General features: G+C 37.2%; 2 protein-coding genes and 1 non-coding gene across 8 annotated transcripts; all 3 read right to left on the bottom strand.

The window, feature by feature from the left end:
- Positions 1 to 1,950: 1,950 nt before the first annotated feature.
- Positions 1,951 to 6,245, bottom strand: LOC112283272 (uncharacterized). 4 transcript variants are annotated; one of them, XM_073534499.2, is made up of 2 exons: positions 5,588 to 6,245; positions 1,951 to 5,167 (listed from the first exon to the last, which is right to left on the bottom strand). In XM_073534499.2, exons 1-2 carry the CDS (start codon positions 5,712 to 5,714, stop codon positions 5,073 to 5,075), a joined length of 222 nt encoding a protein of 73 aa, XP_073390600.1. In that variant the 5' UTR covers positions 5,715 to 6,245; the 3' UTR covers positions 1,951 to 5,072. The 4 variants fall into 4 exon arrangements, with proteins under 4 accessions (XP_073390600.1, XP_073390598.1, XP_090107018.1 ...); XM_073534497.2 differs by having other exon boundaries at positions 1,951 to 4,706; positions 5,588 to 6,241; XM_090250892.1 differs by having other exon boundaries at positions 1,951 to 5,301; positions 5,588 to 6,240.
- Positions 4,133 to 12,129, bottom strand: LOC141045481 (uncharacterized). Of its 3 annotated transcripts, none has more exons than XM_090250891.1 (3): positions 8,132 to 12,129; positions 7,762 to 7,886; positions 4,133 to 7,270 (listed from the first exon to the last, which is right to left on the bottom strand). In XM_090250891.1, the coding sequence occupies exons 2-3, from the start codon at positions 7,824 to 7,826 to the stop codon at positions 6,961 to 6,963; spliced, it is 375 nt and encodes a 124-aa protein (XP_090107017.1). In that variant the 5' UTR covers positions 7,827 to 7,886; positions 8,132 to 12,129; the 3' UTR covers positions 4,133 to 6,960. The 3 variants fall into 3 exon arrangements, with proteins under 3 accessions (XP_090107017.1, XP_073390597.1, XP_073390596.1); XM_073534496.2 differs by having other exon boundaries at positions 7,762 to 11,332; positions 11,568 to 12,129; XM_073534495.2 differs by having other exon boundaries at positions 8,411 to 12,127.
- On the bottom strand, positions 6,149 to 6,221 carry TRNAK-CUU (transfer RNA lysine (anticodon CUU)). Its single transcript has one exon. It is a non-coding gene; the product is annotated as a tRNA-Lys (tRNA).
- Positions 12,130 to 19,984: the final 7,855 nt, after the last annotated feature.

Raw genomic sequence — 19,984 nt, 5'->3', positions numbered from 1 at the left:
TTGATGTGTTGGGGGAGGGTAATGTTGGAGATGTAATGCTGCCTTGTTTCTCCTATCAAGTCTTTTGTTGGGTGCCTCTACCAGATTGTTTTGCAGGATGTGTTTTTGCACATTTCTGGGACATTAGTTGTAGGTTGGGTTCCTGCATGGAATTCAGTGGAATAGTAGGAAGACATTGTTTTTTAAGTTCTCCTTTAATTATGTTGCGTTCATCCTAACTCTGTTCTTTAGTGACGTATAATGCCATGTTTGGGAATCGTGTGTATTTGTTTTTTATGCAGGCAATATTTCTTAGACGGAAAAACTGTTTTGATGATTGAGTATTGAACCATTTGTTTGTTTCCTATTTTGCCATGCTTGATAGGAAGGTACTTAAAAACAATATTCTTTGTACCAATGTAGTGGAATGCTTACAAAGTGCACCATGAGATCAATATTTTGTGTGGAATTGGATTGGTGTGGGTCAATTCTTGTCTCAGTAAAGAGGGTGTGATTTGTAGATAAGACACAAAGGTGTGGTGGTTAAGACTTAGAGGGAAAAAAATTAACTTTTGCATTAGTATTCATTTTGCTTTGTGCCACCTTGACCTTGCTACCTCTCTTTTATATACATTAATATCCAACTCATGGAAGTGGAGATCTTACACAGAGCATTGTTTTGAAAACAAACAATTTTTGTTGAAGCTTTATCCTTTAGATTCAAATGTTGTTGTGGGATGCAGTCCTCTTCAAAAACTTTATTTGTGGATTATCTGGATATATATATATATATATATATATATAAATATTTGAGTGTGTGTTTATTGAAAATAAAGAATGGAATAAACACTATGTTAGAATCTTAATTTGGAATGGACTAATCATATATGGAGAGATTTATTTATTGGAATTTTTTGAAAAAGAAAATAGCAAACCATCCACAATAGATTTGGAATAGATTAAGCTTGTATGGGAAATTCTAGTAGAATTTTTTGAAAAACAAACTAGCTTTATACTTGCAACTTGAGAGAACCTTGCTTAAGAGATGGAATAAGTTTTTGATGACAAAACAAATGTTAGATTCTAGAAATAACAAAGTCATTAATTGGAACTTCAAAATGTCCAAGTGTGGCATGATATTATATTAAAGTAATATCATTCAAATATATATATATATATATATATATTATAAAAAATTATTTGTTTGATATGTATGTATATATATATATTCTTATTGGATATTGGTTTATCAAGTTATTCATACAAAGCCATTTTGTAGATGTGATTGAATTTTCATGTTTGTTTAATCAAAAGAAAGAATTAGATGTATATAAATATTATTTGGTGAACTATTGTGTATCAATTGCTGAAAATATTTTAGTAGAAAAGTTCATTGATATAAAATATATTTTATATAGTATTGGCTTTAGTAGATGCATTGTATAAAGATTTGTGGATGCAAATCTCTTTTATAAAGCCTTCATTACATAATATCGATAATATTAATATGCCTTTTCTTGTCATGGGGTTATTTTTCATTATAGTTTAAAAAAAAAAAAAAAAAAAATTGTTAAATTTGACCCAAATATTTACTAAATCAACCCACCCATTGTAACCATCATCAAAAAAGTTCCATTGCTGGATTCCAATGGTTGCATCTTCAAGCAATATTGATGAATCAGTTCATTTAGTAAATGTCTAGTTCAATTTAACAATTCCCTAAAAAACTTATGTAATGGTTGTGGAAAGTTGATATTATAATATAAGTTTAAAGTTGCTTAATTTGTTAATATTATTTGATAAATACCTAGGTATAAATGAGATATAAGTTTATTAATTTAATTTTAGATCTTTAATTTTATTTTTATTGTTTTTATTTTATTTAGACAAACATATGTTGCAAATTACAATAGTTATTTTTTTATTTTTTTAGACTTAGTAGAATCATCAAATTAAATATTTGAATATTCATTGAATATTTGGAAGTTTTACAATGAAATACTACTATTTTATAAATTATGAAGATTATACAATTGCTAAAAATTATAGTTCAATTCCTTTAATTTAAAATTTTTTATCTTAAATTTGGTCAATATGGTATTGTATACATTCAACCTTGGACTTATTATTGTGGTTGATAATCAAAGCAAGATTTAGTAACTTTCAAAAAATATATATTATATGTATAAGAATTATTTTTGAAGGTCAAGTGGGTAATATACATATCACATCTTCAAACGTGATCTTAATTAGTTTATTGACATGTATTGGAATAATGACCAGATAAAGGATTTTCCATTGCCATGCCACAAGCCCTTTTGCAATAAACTCAAAACACAACTATTGAGATGATTAGAGATAGAATGTATCTAAGTAAACTAAACATGATATAGAACTTTCTATCTCAAATTATGTTAATTGTGTAGAATATGTTTTGAATAAAACCACATCTTCAAATAGTCTCATTAGAAATAGAGATAAGGCCAAATGTAAATTATACAATACTGATCACGTCTTAGTCTCAGCTTTCTATTATCTTTTTATTTGTATTCAACTTGAAAGTAGAGTAGGGTAGTATATCAAGCACCCAAAGGTACTTCAAGACTTTTAATGAAAGATGACAATTTATAGAGGCCAAGTCTTGGGTCTTTGCTCTCTATTGCTATGGTTTTATACGATTTTTGTGACATCAGAATTAGGCTCTTAGAATTTTTGAACAATATAAGATTTTCAAATTAAATAATTTGATCAATGGATAGCACGTTTCTACTAAGTCTTTGAATATAAAAAATATTTGTAATGGCCTTGATTTCACCATTGGACATTAGAAGTTTAATATTTTTTATTCTTTGAATCATGTGATCTTGGCCCAAGGTTGATGTTACTATACCTTATGTGCTATTCAATTCTAGCTTAGAGAATAGTTTTGGATCACTTACAAAGTATTGTGATGCTCCTAAATCAAGTACCCAATCTTGAGTTTGATATGTATTTATTGATAGAACAACAAGAATTCTTATAATTTCCTTGTCAGATATATTTACAAAGGATAGTGAACTATCATGTGTGACTTCATTTGCAAAGTATGCCTTTATAGATTGCCTTTTAGAGTATCTTCTATGTAGTTTCTAAAAGTTTGAAAACAATGGTATTGAGATAGTATAAATTGCCATAATAGTCATATTTTTTTATAGTAATGACACACCATTTAGTCAAGGCATGTGTTGTAGTTGAGTTGATATATTTTGGGTTGCCTCTAGAAGTTGTCGTATGTTCCATCTCTTGGATTTGAAAAATGCCCTCTTTAGATGAAATTCCAAATTTTCATGACTAAGGCTTCTTCATATGATGATCCTTGTTGAAGTTTTAGATTAGTTTCTTTGAGATATAATTTGTTGAACAACTTTGAGATGGATGGAATCATTTTTTTGTTTTGAATTATACAAATAAACTATTCAAAACTTAATAGAAGGTAGATAAGATTTTTTTGTATTATTGTGGCATCATCAAACTATTGTTCTGTTGCTTGCAATTCCTTTAGCAAATCATATATTAATTGTATAAATGCAAGCATGTCCATATTGTCTGCCATTTGTGTCACTGATCTCTTGTTTCAAAGTACCATGATATGTTGGCCAAAATGTGAGTTTGGTACAAATCCTTCACTTTCTTCCATGCTTCCTTGAGATCTTTCAAATCAACAATACAATCTTGTGGCCCCTCTATTAATGATTACCTTAATAATGCCAAGAGCTCTTTTCTTCTTCTTGGACTAAGTCTCTAGTTCTTGACATGTTGGAATGTGGATTCTTTTTGTTGGTTGTTTATCCGCCTCTTCCATCTACTCCAAATTCCTCTTAGTTGCTTGTTCTTGATGTGTGGCCATTCACATTTTCTTCATCTTCACTTTCAATGCAGTCTTACAGGTCTTCCTTTTCAAAACCATGCTCCATAGTGGTTTTCCACAACTTGTAGTTTGTTGGAGGACCTAGCATATATCACAATATCTAGGGTCTCCATTTTGTTATATCTAACTCACAAAGTGATACACATAAGGTTCTTCGTGCATATGCTACTGAATACTCAGTGTGCTTGGGATGCTACATGTTCTACTTACTTTGAGACTACTGCACAGCTCTGATACCTTGAAGAATTATAACCAAACACTAAACTAGATTTTATTTCACTTGTTTAACTCTGAGAACAAGGTTGTTTAGGTACCAATGAACAGTAACCGCCAAGCAAGATCTAATCCAGGCGGACAACAAGAAAACGTAACGTGGCAGCTCATATAGTGCTGGCGCACACCATACTAGAGTAATAATAGAACAGGGGCTAAAAATGTGTCAACACCTATATTGGATGTTAACAGCAGAATCCTGCGCACGATGGTTCTGAGGGTCCATTGTAAAATTCAATTTATCAACACTCATGTATGAATTCGTAAATAGATGTTCACTTAGCTCTGCACTGACGGTGACTGTTTAAATCGGCTGCAGAACTATTGTGATTTCTGTGCGAATGCCTGACATCCACATGAAGCTTCAAAGCACAAGCTGCTTCATCAGGATGTAACCGTAGATGTTGGGCCTTGTTTGTCGACTTCCACGGTTATATATCCTAGCCCACCTTATAAGTTAGGCAAGCACACTTGATTGGGATAGGACCTTGCGGAATTTCGTATTGAGTGTGAGAAGAGAACATGGCTGCATCTTTCACTTTACCTGCTACAGAGAGACGCATGATCTGATGAGTCTTGCATGCTAATCTTCCATTGGTAAGACACTTACTTACACTTGATGAGTTCATCTCAAGGTCGGCGAGCCCTCTTTGCCTTCACAAAGGGTAGTGCCCGAGTGTTAAGTGATCAAGTCACCAAATCGAATTCTGTACTAGTTATTCGCATTGCTCCGGGGATGATCCTCCGGCTGTCGATACTTGCCAGAAGCAGATGTCATCCTTGGTCCACCTCTCCAGTTGGATTCTGACGAGGTCTTTTTGGCAATAACATAAATCTCGGGAGAAACAGATCATATAGATTCAAGTTCTGAGTAAGCACATAAATACGTCACAATTTACAAGCTAGTCACTCCTTAAAAATTGTTCGCCGTGACAGCAGAGAAACGGATGGACAACTGTGTTTGATCAAGATTGTCCTCTTCAAGTTCTTTTCCTGACTCGCCATGTTCTGATGAAAGAACGTCACCATGTCACGGCACAAAATCCTTGGGCCCATCGTAAGAAACAACACCCCGCACAAGGTCATGCCACATCTCACCTGCAGCTCGCTAGGCGTCTTGTCCGCATTCACAACTTCTACATCTGGTTTGTCATTACAAAGGATAACCACGAACACGAACACATGATGGAAGCAGAGGCGGGTGCACAATACAACCCAGAGTGAGTTTCTGTCCAAAAGTGACTCCAGAACGCCCCACATCGGCACATTTTTTGCAAAAGCAAATCAGTTACCGTGTGCGCCGATGAGAACATTTTCATCAATGGAGTGAGCCTCAATGCTGCTGGAACAATGTTAACTTCAAACACGTGGAACTTCTTGACAAACTGCTCAAGGGCGACAAAAGATTTACCGACATCCGCTTCTTACCAGCAGTGTTAGGCATGGGCCCCATCGTTAAGTTCTTGCGCAAGTTGGTCGCCGACGTCCCCATCATCCGTGTCATCCGCGATGTGGCCATGCCGTTAGCATACAAACTGGTTTGGACGCTCCGCATTCCGGTCGGCGGTTTCACCACTTGTGCTGCTGTTGTAGCATAGTGCTATCAGTGCATCAAAACCATCAGGGACAGAGGTTTCATTCCCATTCCAGCTCCCCTTGATCCCTCCGATCCTCCCTTCAATCCCGTGACTGGATTCTGCTACCCGCCCTCACGCCCGAAGAGGAACTAGCTCGCGCTCGTTAGTCTACATGATTTCATGTACTGTCACATTCAATCCGGATGGAGGACCTCCCTACCACGAGATGTTGAGTTTTGCACAGGTTCTTTACAGAAGCGTGCAACCTTCTTGATCCGAAATGCCCCTCTCTTTTCCCTGCCTCCGCGCGGGTCCCGGTCCCCTCCCTGACAAGAAAGGGCAACAAAGGGGAGGAGAAAATAGAAAGAGGGAATTTATAAGGATCCACGGGCCGACGGGATTAGTTGTACCGCGCCACCCCAGGGGCTCGAACCCTGGACCACAAGGTTAAGAGCCTTGCGCTCTACCAACTGAGCTAGGACGGCCACTACATCCCTCTTCGGTTGCCGACGCAACACTAGACCCACCGGTGGTGCACGTTCTCCATGATCACCCTACTTTATACTATACTTTGCCCCCTCCCCCTCCCCCCCCGCTCTGCCCTTGCGCATCCAAGTTCGCGCGCGCAAACCGCGCAAACTCCAAGGTGCACCCCAAGTGTACAAGCGTCCACGCGCACCCGACATGGAGTCCAGCATTTGCAGCGACGGAAACCTCACCTTCTTCCACTCGCTTGTCGCCCTGGACTCAACCAAACCGGGGCTCGAACCTACCCCAGTGCTCCACTGCCTGCACCTGCAGAATTTTACCGCCCAATTGCATCACAGGAGCCGCCTCCTTCCTTTTCAAAATTTCCGCCACCGCTGGCTGTTGGCCGTGTGCGTCCGGAACCAGGTCTTTTACTGGGCTGTACAGCAACCGAGCTCATCAATCGGATCAACCCCGACCACGTGTGCATCCTGCGACCTACAACGCACTCGCGACGCACTCTTCACCGATCGCGATCACCACCAGAGGCGGCCCAGGCCATGTTCTCAAACCCTTCCAGGACCGGGGCGCTCCGCGGGCTGCGTCCCCGACTGCCTCGTCGTGTCGCGTGTTTGAGCCTCCTGCTAGACAGGCGGCAGCTGCCGGATGCGGGTCTTGCGGTTGGAGTGCCTGCAGGTCATCCATGGCATGGTTGGCCCGGCGCGTGAGAATAGGGCCATTCACAGGCTCTCTGGATCATGGCCTGGACATTCGATGCACCCGTCTTGTGATTATCGAATCTCGTGCCCAAGACGGTGCGCCGAGCATTACCAATCGCCGGGATAGCGGTGAATGTCTGTGGGAATCCTCGCCGTGGGGGCCCAATGAATCTGCCTGAAGGGGGCTCGAAGCAAAGAGGCGTGTGCGTTGTGCTGGTGTGAATGCTGCACACGTGAGGTGGGACCGGGACCCGCGCCAGAGAAAGGAAGACTGGTCCCCCTCACTCTTCTGTTGCTGCTGCTCCTCGCAATTGTAGCACACGCGCTTCAGCTGGCCGTGGCAGGCTCTGTTTCCATGTCAAACAATAACTGAGGAAGTACTCCCTAATATCTCTAAAAACAAAGACGCACTTGCAGAGTTACTCGTTCAGCGCCTCAGTCCCCTACTTGTTCTCTGAATTCTCCCTCTGAGAGCATTTAATCATTCAAGTTCAAAGGATCTGTACGGTGGTTTGCTGAATGAAGCAATTTCAGGTCAGTCGCTTGTGAATAATCTCATTTTCTCCCAATTGAACAACCCTATTCAGTCCCTTTGCTGTTAGTCTGGAGTCGTTACAATGAAAATTATTTGAAATATTATTGCTATTTTGACATGCTTAGGTAGGTGTGAGTCAAGACCAAGGGAGAATTTCAACAATCACTGGTCTTTTGCTCGAAAGGTGCAGTTTTTCCCTAGTGAGTAACAAATGTTTAATGCGGTTGGTCTCAAATATTTTCAAGACTTTTATTGTGCCACATTCTTGTCTTAACAGTAAATCCTTCTCTGGTACTAAAGAACCTTTGTTGCTGCTGCTTCTGTTGCCACACTGCTTGCCCTCCAACGCTTCTCGCAACACCATTCATCCATCGGATGATGCTACTTCCAAGCCCTAATTGGCTTGAGCAGCTCGTCGCAGCAAAAACCTGTCCAACTCTCCCCAGCGTCGATTCTTTGCTATAAAATGCAAGAACCACACCAGCTGTTTTTTTGACATGGAAATCACTTTTCTTACATAAAATTAAAAATTGATAGCAATAGTAAGATGGTTTAAGAATTGATACAACAAACTCAAAATTAACTAACTAGTATATCTATTTAAAACATCTTGAAGATTTTTTCTTAGAAAAATGAAATAAAAAGTTATATATGAATAGAATAAAAATTGTACATCTTAAGATATTTACTTCGCTCACGAATATAAGTTTGTAGATGAGTATTTGCTGCTACATTGTGGTAATCAAAAGTTTTTTTTAGGACACTACAAGAATAATATGGGACTAACTGCTTGACTAGAAATTCACTATGGTACTTTATTTAGAACGCTTTCAGTGTTTATAAATAGAGAAACATCTGCTTGACAGAGATTCTAATTGATATTCAATATTTCTATGTATATATATATATATATATTAGTGCCCCCTAGAGGGCAAAGGCAAAACGGAAGTACCCCAGGGCAACTGGAAACCTTCGCCAAAAGTTACCGTTGTCCATCAGCGAAAATTTCGTCACGTTTAATAGTACTCTAAAGATACACATTCCTAAAATTCACACGTGTGGAGGGGGGGGGGAACCTTCATTCATAACAAAAAACAAATTGCAACAAGATCCTGTGTACGCGACTCTGCTAGGAAAATTATGAAACAGAATTTTTTTGTTCACAAGCATAATCAAAGCGTGTTCCACATTATTCAGAGACGAAGAACCACTCGATCAAACAAAGAGCAAATAGAACACCCATTACGAAGCCATCCTTAAAAATAAGCAATCTGATAACCCATCTAAAACAAGAGTGCGACAATACAACAAAAGTAAATAAAAACCTTTAATTCCAGAGCCAAATCCGAAAGGAGACAAGCGATTCCGATGAGCCGAACACTTTACACACGACAAATCTCCCGTTGTCTCCTTCTCACACTCAATTTAAAAGTGACTGAAATAGACCTAATAATTCTGACCGACTGAGAAATTCATTGCTGGATTCCAATGGTTGCATCCTCAAGCAATATTGATGGATCCGTTCATTTAGTAAATGTCTAGTTCAATTTAACAATTCCCTAAAAAACTTATGTAATGGTTGTGGAAAGTTGATATTATAATATAAGTTTAAAGTTGCTTAATTTGTTAATATTATTTGATAAATACCTAGGCATTAATGAGATATAATTTTATTAATTTAATTTTAGATCTTTAATTACATTTTTATTATTTTTATTTTATTTAGACAAACATATGTTGCAAATTACAATAGTTATTTTTTTATTTTTTTAGACTTAGTAGAATCATCAAATTAAATATTTGAATATTCATTGAATATTTGGAAGTTTTACAATGAAATACTACTATTTTATAAATTATGAAGATTATACAATTGCTAAAAATTATAGTTCAATTCCTTTAATTTAAAATTTTTTATCTTAAATTTGGTCAATATGGTATTGTATACATTCAACCTTGGACTTATTATTGTAGTTGATAATCAAAGCAAGATTTAGTAACTTTCAAAAAATATATATTATATGTATAAGAATTATTTTTGAAGATCAAGTGGGTAATATATATATCACATCTTCAAAAGTGATATTAGTTAGTTTACCTGTTTCAAAAATGGATTGTACTAACCAACATGCATTTTGGTTTCCACTAAGCTGTGTTTGGTTCGGCATTGTACAAACCAGTCTCAACTGGGGTACTGCAGCAGAATCCTTCTCCCAAAAGCTCCTTACGACATCGCTTCTATGGAAGCAAGCGATCGCGGAGACCCTGCAGACATTGTTTTTGAACCCTCACACTCTTTCCATCTCTCCAACATGGATCCATCACAGGCACTAGTTAATTAGCGGGTGCTCCACGGTTTTGTTGCAACAATGATATAGCACCTGGAGTTAGAGGATGATAAGGTGACGATTTTGAGCCCAGTTTTATTCGATTAAATCTGAGCAATCGCCTCTGCTCACTCCTGACGAGGTGTACTCACAGAGCTTTCTGTTTTTTTTGTGATGGGAGCAACTTGCGATGGAAATTAAAAACTGAAATGACGTAACTGAATCAGCCTAACATCAAAGAAATCTCCTTCATTCACAAATTGAACACGCAAGTAACACATAAGAAAATTAGTGTGCAGTAATTGGGACTATCAAAAGAACCTGTAGTGATCCACGCTTTCAAAGTAAAGTAATGATAATTTCACTTTCACTGCATTAATTTTTTTCCTAAACAGTCTATTTCACGACGACGATGCCAGCAACAAAGACGTTGGTGTAACAGAAGGCATTGACGAAGCTATATTCTTTTGCATCTTGGCAGTCAGCACAAAGTCACCATGGATAAATCCCGAAAAGTTGTGTACATGGTAACCTTAGAATCGGCTTATTGTGAGGCCCAAAATAACCCCTTTTGAAGAGGTTTAGAACAAAAATAATGCAGTTTGGCACCTTTCGCTGTAGTGTACAATTTGGGGACACGCGAGATACGTCATTTGAGTGACGCAATTACATTCCATGAGATGACACAACCCGATTAAAAAGTAAAACATGCCTGCAAGCCGCCACCCTCGCATAGATTCCCAAGGCACGACTTAATCCTGTGGTAAATCCAGCCTTCGTAGATGACCCACAACACTGTTTCAGTAAATTCAAACGTATCTCTGCTACACTAAGCTATTGAACAAAGAATGCGTCCAGCTTGAAAATGTTACCGAAAAAGTTTCGTGGCGACTTCGAGGCAGGCTTTCGCGGAGAATCATACTGACCATCTCTTTTTCAAGTTTTATCAATAGATTTCACACTAACTATCTCTTCTTCAAGTTTTGCATTTCTTGACACTTTTGAATTGGCTCTCACCTCCCTTGACAGTGCCCACCTTTGAAGCAAAAGATCCCATTCCCAGTCCTCGTCCTGATAATGCTTTGGTGAAATTATTAATACCCACTTCCTTGACTTTGATCGTCAAGCCATCTACTGACGCAACAGCAGCCTCTTTTCTTGCCTATGCCCCGCAGCAAGGGCAGAAGCCTTGGCCTCCTCTGCTGCTAGCATAAAAATGTAATCCAAAAAGTTATGCGAACAGGAGTAAATTGCACAGCAACCCTAGCACTTTCCCATGGCCATCAAATTTCTAAAACACTGATCTCTCTCCATGGCTCTTCATGCTTACCGTTGTCGAATCTGAGATGAGCATACAAAAGCAGAGGGGAATGCATTGGTCCTTTCCTTTGTGAAGCATCACCAATTTCAAAATCAGAACACAACACCGACAAAAAAAAAAAAAAAAAAAAAAAAATCTTTTGCTGATCCGGCGCGGCAGAAAAGATTCTTGAAAAAAGCTGTAATTCTCATGCAAATGCTTGTTGTAAGCTGGCGATTTCATTGGGCTGTATCATCAGACAATCACACACAACTCCACATTAGTTCTGTATACAATAACAACAACAATAAAACTGGCACTTTCTGAACCTCAACTGTCGGCATGAAACATGAAATGCTGTGCAGATTGATGTTGAGCACTTCACAAATAAACTTGGCACTGCAGTTTGAAATCCGTGATGGAACAATAATAAAACAAACATGAATGCAATTGTAGCAACATCATTCAGATCAAAGCATCACATGTCTTGATCGCTGGTAAGAGCACCCAGTTTTGTGAGAGCGGATGCCAAATGCCAAATGCGCCGGGGAATATTGGGGAAGAAGGAGCAAGTCATTTTTACTCGTGGGTTGACAGGAGGTGGAATCTCGTCCCTCTTGGTGGATCATATGCTTCGGCTTCAATCTGCTTCACTTGGGCGTAGCTCGGCCCAGTTTTGCAAATATCAAGCATCTTACCAAACATCGGTAGCTTACACATTGTCCTGTACCGACCATCAATGAGTTCTTGGCGCGATACACGCCGTTCAAGTTCTGCTCCCAACCATACCCGCTCGCCAGAAAATGCATCGCCGCCTGCCACTCTCCACACATCCTACGCACACAATTTTACATTTCCACAATTCGCTCTCGGACTCACTCACCCACACACGCACTTCCCGCACATACACCGCATGCAACCACACCTCCTTGCTACAACCATTCCCTCGCCTCGCCAGCATCAAGGAGAAACAACCACCATCCCCATACATCATCTGTCTTCATCTGAGCAGCAGAGGGCAGGTCTGCAAAACACACACAGGAACTATCTTTTTGTTCCAATGACAAATGTGAACACTGTTGCAGTTAGTAAACGTTTAGTGATCTCAGCAGTTTGCTTGATTTTTTATTGATAAAAAGTAGAGTTAACTTTACACTTTTGCTTTACTTGTGACAAAAACAAAGAATGTGTGCAGCCAATCATATAGGGTTTTTGTCTCCTCTAGGCTATTTTATATAATAGAGATAAAACAAAAGCATTAATTTAATACTAGTTGAATCAGTGTTGTTGTCATGGAATCTTAGGAATTTGAAATTCAAGATTAAGCCCCAATATCCAATACCAACCCTCATTGTACTTTGAGTCCTATTCTACCAGGGCAATGGACTTCTCTCCAAAGAACTGCATAAATTTGAGCAAACTGATTGTCCATAGCCCTTGTAGATCCCAATCTTATCAAAGGCAAAGCATATACTATCTATCCAAGAAAAGCATTCCATGTTGCATTCTCCTTTGCAATATTGGTGAGCCTCAATGAATGGTTTAGTTGGAAGAGAGTACGACTTAGAAGATTACTCCTATTTGGAAATGTGGAATAGGCGCTCAAAGGAGACTTTGATAAAAAGAACACAACATTTAACAAAGCTAAGAATGTAATCAACAATAGCTCCAATTCATCACATATGAAGTTCTACTTGTTCTTAGAGAATCTGCATCATGCATTATTATATGCCTTGGAATGGACATCACATATATAACATTGCATCTAAAAATTAAAAATTAAAATTAATTTAATGAAAATGAAATAGTGTCAAATATATCAAGACACATGCATCTTCTTTATAAATATTTGTTTTTTAGGTAGGCAGACATTTGTACTATCTTTTTATTTTTTTATCTAAAGTTTAATAAACCAACTCTAGTATGAGAGGTAGAAGATGTAGACATTGAAAAATTACCTTGTCAAGTATAATTACAAGAGTTGATGGTTCTTGGCAAGCTTTTGCTTATAAATGCCTTTTCTTGAAGCCTGAGCAGTACAGTATGCTTTTCTTTTTGTCAAAACATATTGGTGACATAATATTAAGTAAACTCATATCTTCTTCTTTAAAATGTAAGTCCACAAATATTGTTTATTTTTTTTTATTAATTTACTATATGTTATCTGAGAGACATATTTATAATCATCTTTGCAAATTAAGCTCAATGTAGAAATCTTAATGTGCATATCATTTTGTCCAATCAACAAATTATAATTAAAACTATTGATACTTAGAAGTTAGGTCCCAATGATAAAAAAAAAGAAAAAAAGTATGGAGATTATTGCTCTAATATCTCTAGATCATGATCTACTTTATAGATATTATATTCTAAAAGAACAATTAAAATTTTTAAAAAATAAACCATGTATTTGAATAAAAAAAAAAAATAAGATAATGATCAATATACTCTATATATTATCCTCAAAGTATGGACATATAAATAATCTATTTAAGGCAAAGATAATTTATTGAATTTGTGAATAATAGCCCTGTTTTGGGATTGATGTTTCATGCAATAGAATTGAGGACTACCTTCACTATTCAAAAAGCTGGAAGTTAGTTTGTTTACAAAAGTTGAGTCAATGTCTTTGGATTTTACCTCTCCATTGTTGCAAATTAGATAGGAAATTTTCAGAGCAAGTCCTTTTGCTAAGATGCATGCCTCTCAATTTCATTGCTTGGTAAGAATTAAAAGTTATTACTCTTGATGAAGTCAATGTGAATATGCAAGAATATAACACCTTACTTCACTTTAAAACTTCTCAAGTTACAAATTAAAATGTGACTTGATTTGTCAGCTTTGATACACATACTAAAATATTGAAAGAAAAACAAAAAATTACAAAATCACTTCATACCCTCTTTTCAACTTTTTTTTGTGGAAAATAAAATAAAAAATCAAATATAAATCTAAAGACCACCTTTCAACATCCATGAAGTTAAATCTCTAATAGTCACAATACTCAGAAAAATAATAAAAGTAAAGAATATAGATTTCATATTATGAACATAAGTAGTTCTAGGATACAAAAGAAGTAAAGAAGAAAAAAAAAGAGATACATATCAAGAGGCGTTGTACCTCAACTTATGGTAATGTAACTTCTAAATCACATTCATTTCACAAAATCCAACATAAACTTAATAAAATGGAATAAACTACATTTTTACATAATAGAATAAATTACATTCACAAAATATAATTTGGCATCTTTTACTGCAATGTATAATTTAGAAATATGCAAGATATAACATTTGAATAATGTAATTACATTCTATGAGATGTTACAACCTAATTAAAAAGTAAAATATGCATGCAAACTACCACCCTTATAAAAATTTTAAATGAAACTCTATCATATTGATATAATAAAATTTTTGTTGAAAAGTAAAATGTCAATGTCTAAATTTTACATCTTGGGATAGAAATTAAAAACTAAAATGATGTACCTCAATCAACTTAACATCTAAAAAGCCCCCTTCATTTATAAACTAAATATATAAATATATTCTTGTATATTTTTCATAAAAACATGGATTCTTTTTTCCGTGCATTGCCACGCAAGCAAAAATTAGCATCACCAAAAAATTATATACATTGCTCAAAAAAACTAAGGTAGTATTGCCACACCCCTATCAAAGACATGAACTGGAAGAAGATGCATAAATCTAAGAAATCTATGTAAAAAAAAAAGTGACAAAATAGTAATAAAGTAATATGTATATTAAAAAAAAAAAATGGAATGGCTATTGCCAAAAGACAAGGAAACTAGAGACTCTTAAATTTAGACTAGAAGCAAAAAAAGAGTTGATAAGATTAAAGAGGGGTTCACTCTTGCCTCTATATATATTATCTAAGTAGGAGTTATGTAGCGATGTTCTATGTCACGGACATACATATAATTACCTATATGAATAGATAAAAGTATGTAAAAGTAGATAAAAGTAGGTTAATTGTGTAATATCTTCTAGAGTAGCTTCTTAGAAGCTTCATAGACGCTGCTTTGACTTTATAGGAGTCTATAGTTGACTTTTAGGTTAGAAACTTGGTCAACAAGTTAGCCATGTGCCACACATGTTGGAAGCTTAAAGAACAAGCTAACTACATGGTCCATCCATAGAAAACTTGCCTTGCAAGCAAAGGCATGTGGCCTAGAAAGTCAACATATATTGGAGGTCTTATAGAACATCGCCACGTGGCTTCTAGTTAGATAGTATATATAGAGGCAAGAGTGAAGCCCTCTTCACTCTTGTCAACTCCTTTCTTGCTTCTAGTCTAGTTTCAAGGGTCTCTAGTTTTCTTGTATTTTGGCAATAGCCATTCCAGTTTCTTTCTTAATATACATATTTCTATTTTGTCCTATTTCTTTTTGAGAAAAGTCTCACTTACTCTTTAGCTTTCATCGAGTTCTTGTCCTTGACAGATTGACAAGAGTACACTTACAATATCAGAGCTTTGTCTTTTCTTGATTAAGAGTGGATTACCCCTTTTTCTTGATAAGACATAAGCGCATTAGAAGTTGCGGATTACCCTCTTTTAAACTGATATTGTTCTTAGTATTTTCTTTGTTATCAATTCCTCTCTTCTATTTTGAGCGTTATTAGACATCTTCTCTTTTCTAAGTGCTACTATGGCAGAGCTTGTTGAAATGAAGAGTGCAATGGCATAGATGCAAGAACAATTGAGGGAGTTAATGCTTGCGATGCATCAACTCAATTTACCACCACAAGGAGCAACAAGAATGGTAGGAAGTGAAGATATAGAGATGATTGGGGCTGCTTCAACATCTGCACCAAACCATGTCCCTTCTCCCAGAATGGAACACCCTTCGAGTGTTAGAGAACCGAGAGTTGCCTTGCCCGAGAAGTTTGATGGTACCAGATCCAAGTTTCGAGGATTCATCAATCAGGTCCAACTAGTGATTGAACTTCAACCCCAGAGCTATCCAACTCCAGGGTCACAAGTTAGATTCATTGGTACACTTCTTTCAGGTTCAGCATTGTCATGGTTTTCATCTTTTCTTGAACGACGAGATCCAATATTGGATAATCTGGAGGCTTTTTTGGCGGAGTTTTGATCCATGTTTGGAGAACATGATGCAATTCGTGTTGCAACCAACAAGATCCGTATTTTGCGACAAGACAATCGATCAGTAACATTATATGCTTCGCAATTTCGACAACTTGCAACTGATATCAAGTGGGATGATGCCGCACTTGTGAGTCAATTTCTCTACGGATTACAATATGAGGTAAAGAAATTGATGCTTAATTTACCTGATCCTCAAACATTGAGTCAAGCAATTGACTTTGCTGTGAAGTGCGACAATCGACTTTTTGAATTTCGATCAAAGAGTCGCACAAGTGGGCCTCAACGTTACTACAATTCAATGGCAACACCGACGTCTCCTCAACACATACCTTCAGAAGTAGAGGATATGCAAATTGATGCGGTACGTTTCAAACCTCTTACTGAGCAAGAAAAGTCTTGTCGTCGACAAGAAGGATTGTGCTTATATTGTGGAGAACCTAAGCACACTGCTCAACATTGTCCAAAGAAGCGACGCAACTACAAAATGAGGAGTACGGCTGTCAAAGAAGACAGTATGTCGGAAAACGAGTACGTCCAGCTACAATAGGGACCGTGCGGCTGGAATCTTGTACAACTTCTAATGAAGGTCCTATCCTCTCCTCAGAACCATCTCCTTGTTTTATAATAGATGTGCGTTTAGGACCTAATAATTACAAAGCCTCTGCCTTGGTAGATTCAGGAGCCTCATCTTGTTTTTTAGATGAAGAATTTGCTAGATGTCATAGAATATCATTAATACAAAAAACTAAACCTGTACACGTAGAAGTCATAGATGGTCGTCCGTTTTCTTCTGGAGATGTAACTCACGAAACACTTCCTGTAGATGTAGTAATAAATGGTCATAGTAGTTGCGTAATTTTTAATATAATTAGATCTCCCTCTAATCCAGTAATTTTAGGCTTATCATGGTTAGAAAAGTATAATCCTCGAATAGATTGGATTTCTCGTAAACTTGATTTTCCTCACAGCATTAGTAACAGTTCTATTAATCAAGTAAAAAACCATGAGTCTAGTATAGTAAAACCCGCACTTATAGGTGCAAAAGCATTTATACACGCAGCAAAAGAAGGATCAACTTTTGCTATTTATGCTGCACCTATTTCTGAAAGCGTAAAGACTTCAAGTGGCATTCCAAGTCAATATCAAGATTATCAAGACGTTTTTGACAAAAAGAATGCAGATATTCTTCCTGAGCATCGCCCATACGATTGTTCAATCGATCTCAAGGAAGGAACTCTGCCACCATTTGGACCAATTTACAGTTTATCGCAAGATGAGTTGGCTGAACTCAAGACATATATTGACGAGAATTTAGCAAAGAATTTCATACGCCATTCAAAATCTCCAGCAGGAGCTCCAATTTTATTCGTAAAGAAAAAAGATGGATCTTTACGAATGTGTGTTGACTATCGAGGACTCAACAAGATCACAATCAAGAACATGTATCCATTACCTTTGATATCAGGACTCCTTGACCAGTTAAATCAAGCTAAGATCTATACAAAAATAGATCTAAGAGGAGCATATAATCTAGTACGGATCAAAGAAGGAGATGAATGGAAGACTGCGTTTCGAACCAAGTACGGGCATTTTGAATATAATGTCATGCCTTTTGGACTCACGAATGCACCAGCTGCTTTTCAACATCTCATGAATGATGTATTTCGTGAATTCTTAGACAATTTTGTCGTCTGCTACCTAAACGATATCCTGATTTATTCTAAGAATGTTGAAGAACATGAAATACATGTTCGTCAAGTATTACAAAAACTCAGAGATGCAGGATTGTACGCCAAGATGGAAAAGTGTATTTCACACTACTCAAGTTGACTTTTTAGGATACATCATTTCAAATGATGGTCTTATGATGGATTCTAAGAAAGTCCAAACAATCATGGATTGGAAGATTCCAAAGACTGTAAGAGATGTCCAATGTTTCTTGGGATTTGCCAATTACTATCGGATCTTCATCAAAGATTTCTCACGAGTTGCAGCTCCACTTACACGCTTGACTAGTAAAGATAAATTCCAATGGAATCAAGAAGCGGAAGCAGCATTTGAAGCCTTGAAGAAATCGTTTGTCTCTGCACCAGTCTTATATCGTGTTGACTTTTCCAAGGTATTTTTTATGGAAACAGACGCATCGGATTTTGCCTTGGGTGCAGTTTTATCACAAATGGGAACAGATGACAAACTCCATCCGATAGCTTTTCATTCAAGAAAATTCTCAGCAGCCGAGATCAATTATGAGATCCACGATAAAGAACTTCTTGCAATCGTGGATTCCTTTCAAGAATGGCGTCATTATTTAGAAGGTGCTTCTAGTCCAGTCACTGTGTATACAGATCACAAGAACCTCGAGTATTTCATGTCAGCACGCGTGTTGAATCGTCGTCAAGCTCGTTGGAGTATGTCTTTTTCAAGATTCGAGTTCATTATCACTTATCGGCCAGGAAAACAACAAGGTTTGTCCGATGCCCTGTCTAGACGTTCTTATTTTGCACCAAAAGAAGGAGATGCAGCTTTTGAGCAACAAAGAACGGTCCTCTTGAAACCGGAGCAATTTCATCTCCGAGCAGTGAAATCAACATTGACTGTTGATTCAACTTTTCTCAAGCAAATCCAGTCCAGTATGTCCTCAGACCCTCTTGTTCATGATATCGAGAATAATTCTTCCAAATCTCATGATTCTTCTAAGTTCGAGTTCAAGAATAATCTATTATATTTTGAAGGACGCCTATATGTTCCAGAAGGAAAAGCACGTTTGCGTGTTCTTTAAGCACGTCATGACTTTCCAGCAGTAGGGCACTTTGGATATAATAAGACTCTGGAACTCATATCAAGAGATTTTTGGTGGCCACAAATGTGGAAGTCAGTCAAAGACTTTGTACAATCATGTGATATTTGTTCAAGATCAAAAATTCCTCGACATCGACCTTACGGGCTTCTTCAGCCATTACCTATACCAGAACAACCATGGTCTTCTGTTTCTATGGATTTCATCACAGATCTTCCAAACTCAAGATCTTATGATTCTATATTTGTGATAGTAGATCGTTTCACCAAGATGGCACATTTTATGCCATGTACAAAATCTATCACAGGTGAAGAAACAGCTAAGCTTTTCATTGATAATATCTATCGCTATCATGGATTACCTAAAGATATCATATCGGATAGAGGAACTCAATTTGTGTCGAGATTCTAGAGGACTCTTTTCAAGATTTTAAAAGTGGACATAAAACTATCTTCAGCTTTCCATCCTCAAACTGATGGACAAACAGAGCGCGTAAACCAAGTCTTGGAACAGTATTTAAGGTGTACCATCAACTACCAACAAGATGATTGGACAAACCTTCTGCCATTGGCAGAGTTTGCTTATAATAATACGGTACATTCCTCCACGCAACAAACACCTTTCTTTGCCAATTATGGCTATCATCCACGACTTGATACTTTTGATTTTTCAAAAGTTGATAATCCTGCAGCAGAAGATATGGCAAATCGGTTGTCAGAGTTACATGCAATAATGAAGGCGCAGTTGAAGAAAGCTCAAGAACGACAAAAGATAAATGCAGATGTATATCGTAAAGAGCAACCACAACTCAACGTGGGTGATAAGGTATGGCTACTTCGTCGCAATATCAAGACCACTCGACCTTGTGACAAATTGGACTATCGTAGGCTTGGCCCCTTTTCTGTTTCTGAACAGATCAACCCAGTTGCATATCGGTTACATCTACCGGAGTCAATGAAGATCCATCCTGTA

This window comes from Physcomitrium patens, chromosome 6 (assembly GCF_059467195.1).
Source record: "Physcomitrium patens ecotype Gransden chromosome 6, ASM5946719v1, whole genome shotgun sequence".
Classification (NCBI taxonomy): domain Eukaryota; kingdom Viridiplantae; phylum Streptophyta; class Bryopsida; order Funariales; family Funariaceae; genus Physcomitrium; species Physcomitrium patens.
Note: the sequence above shows the minus strand (reverse complement) of the source record. Positions and strands in the feature narration are given on the sequence as shown.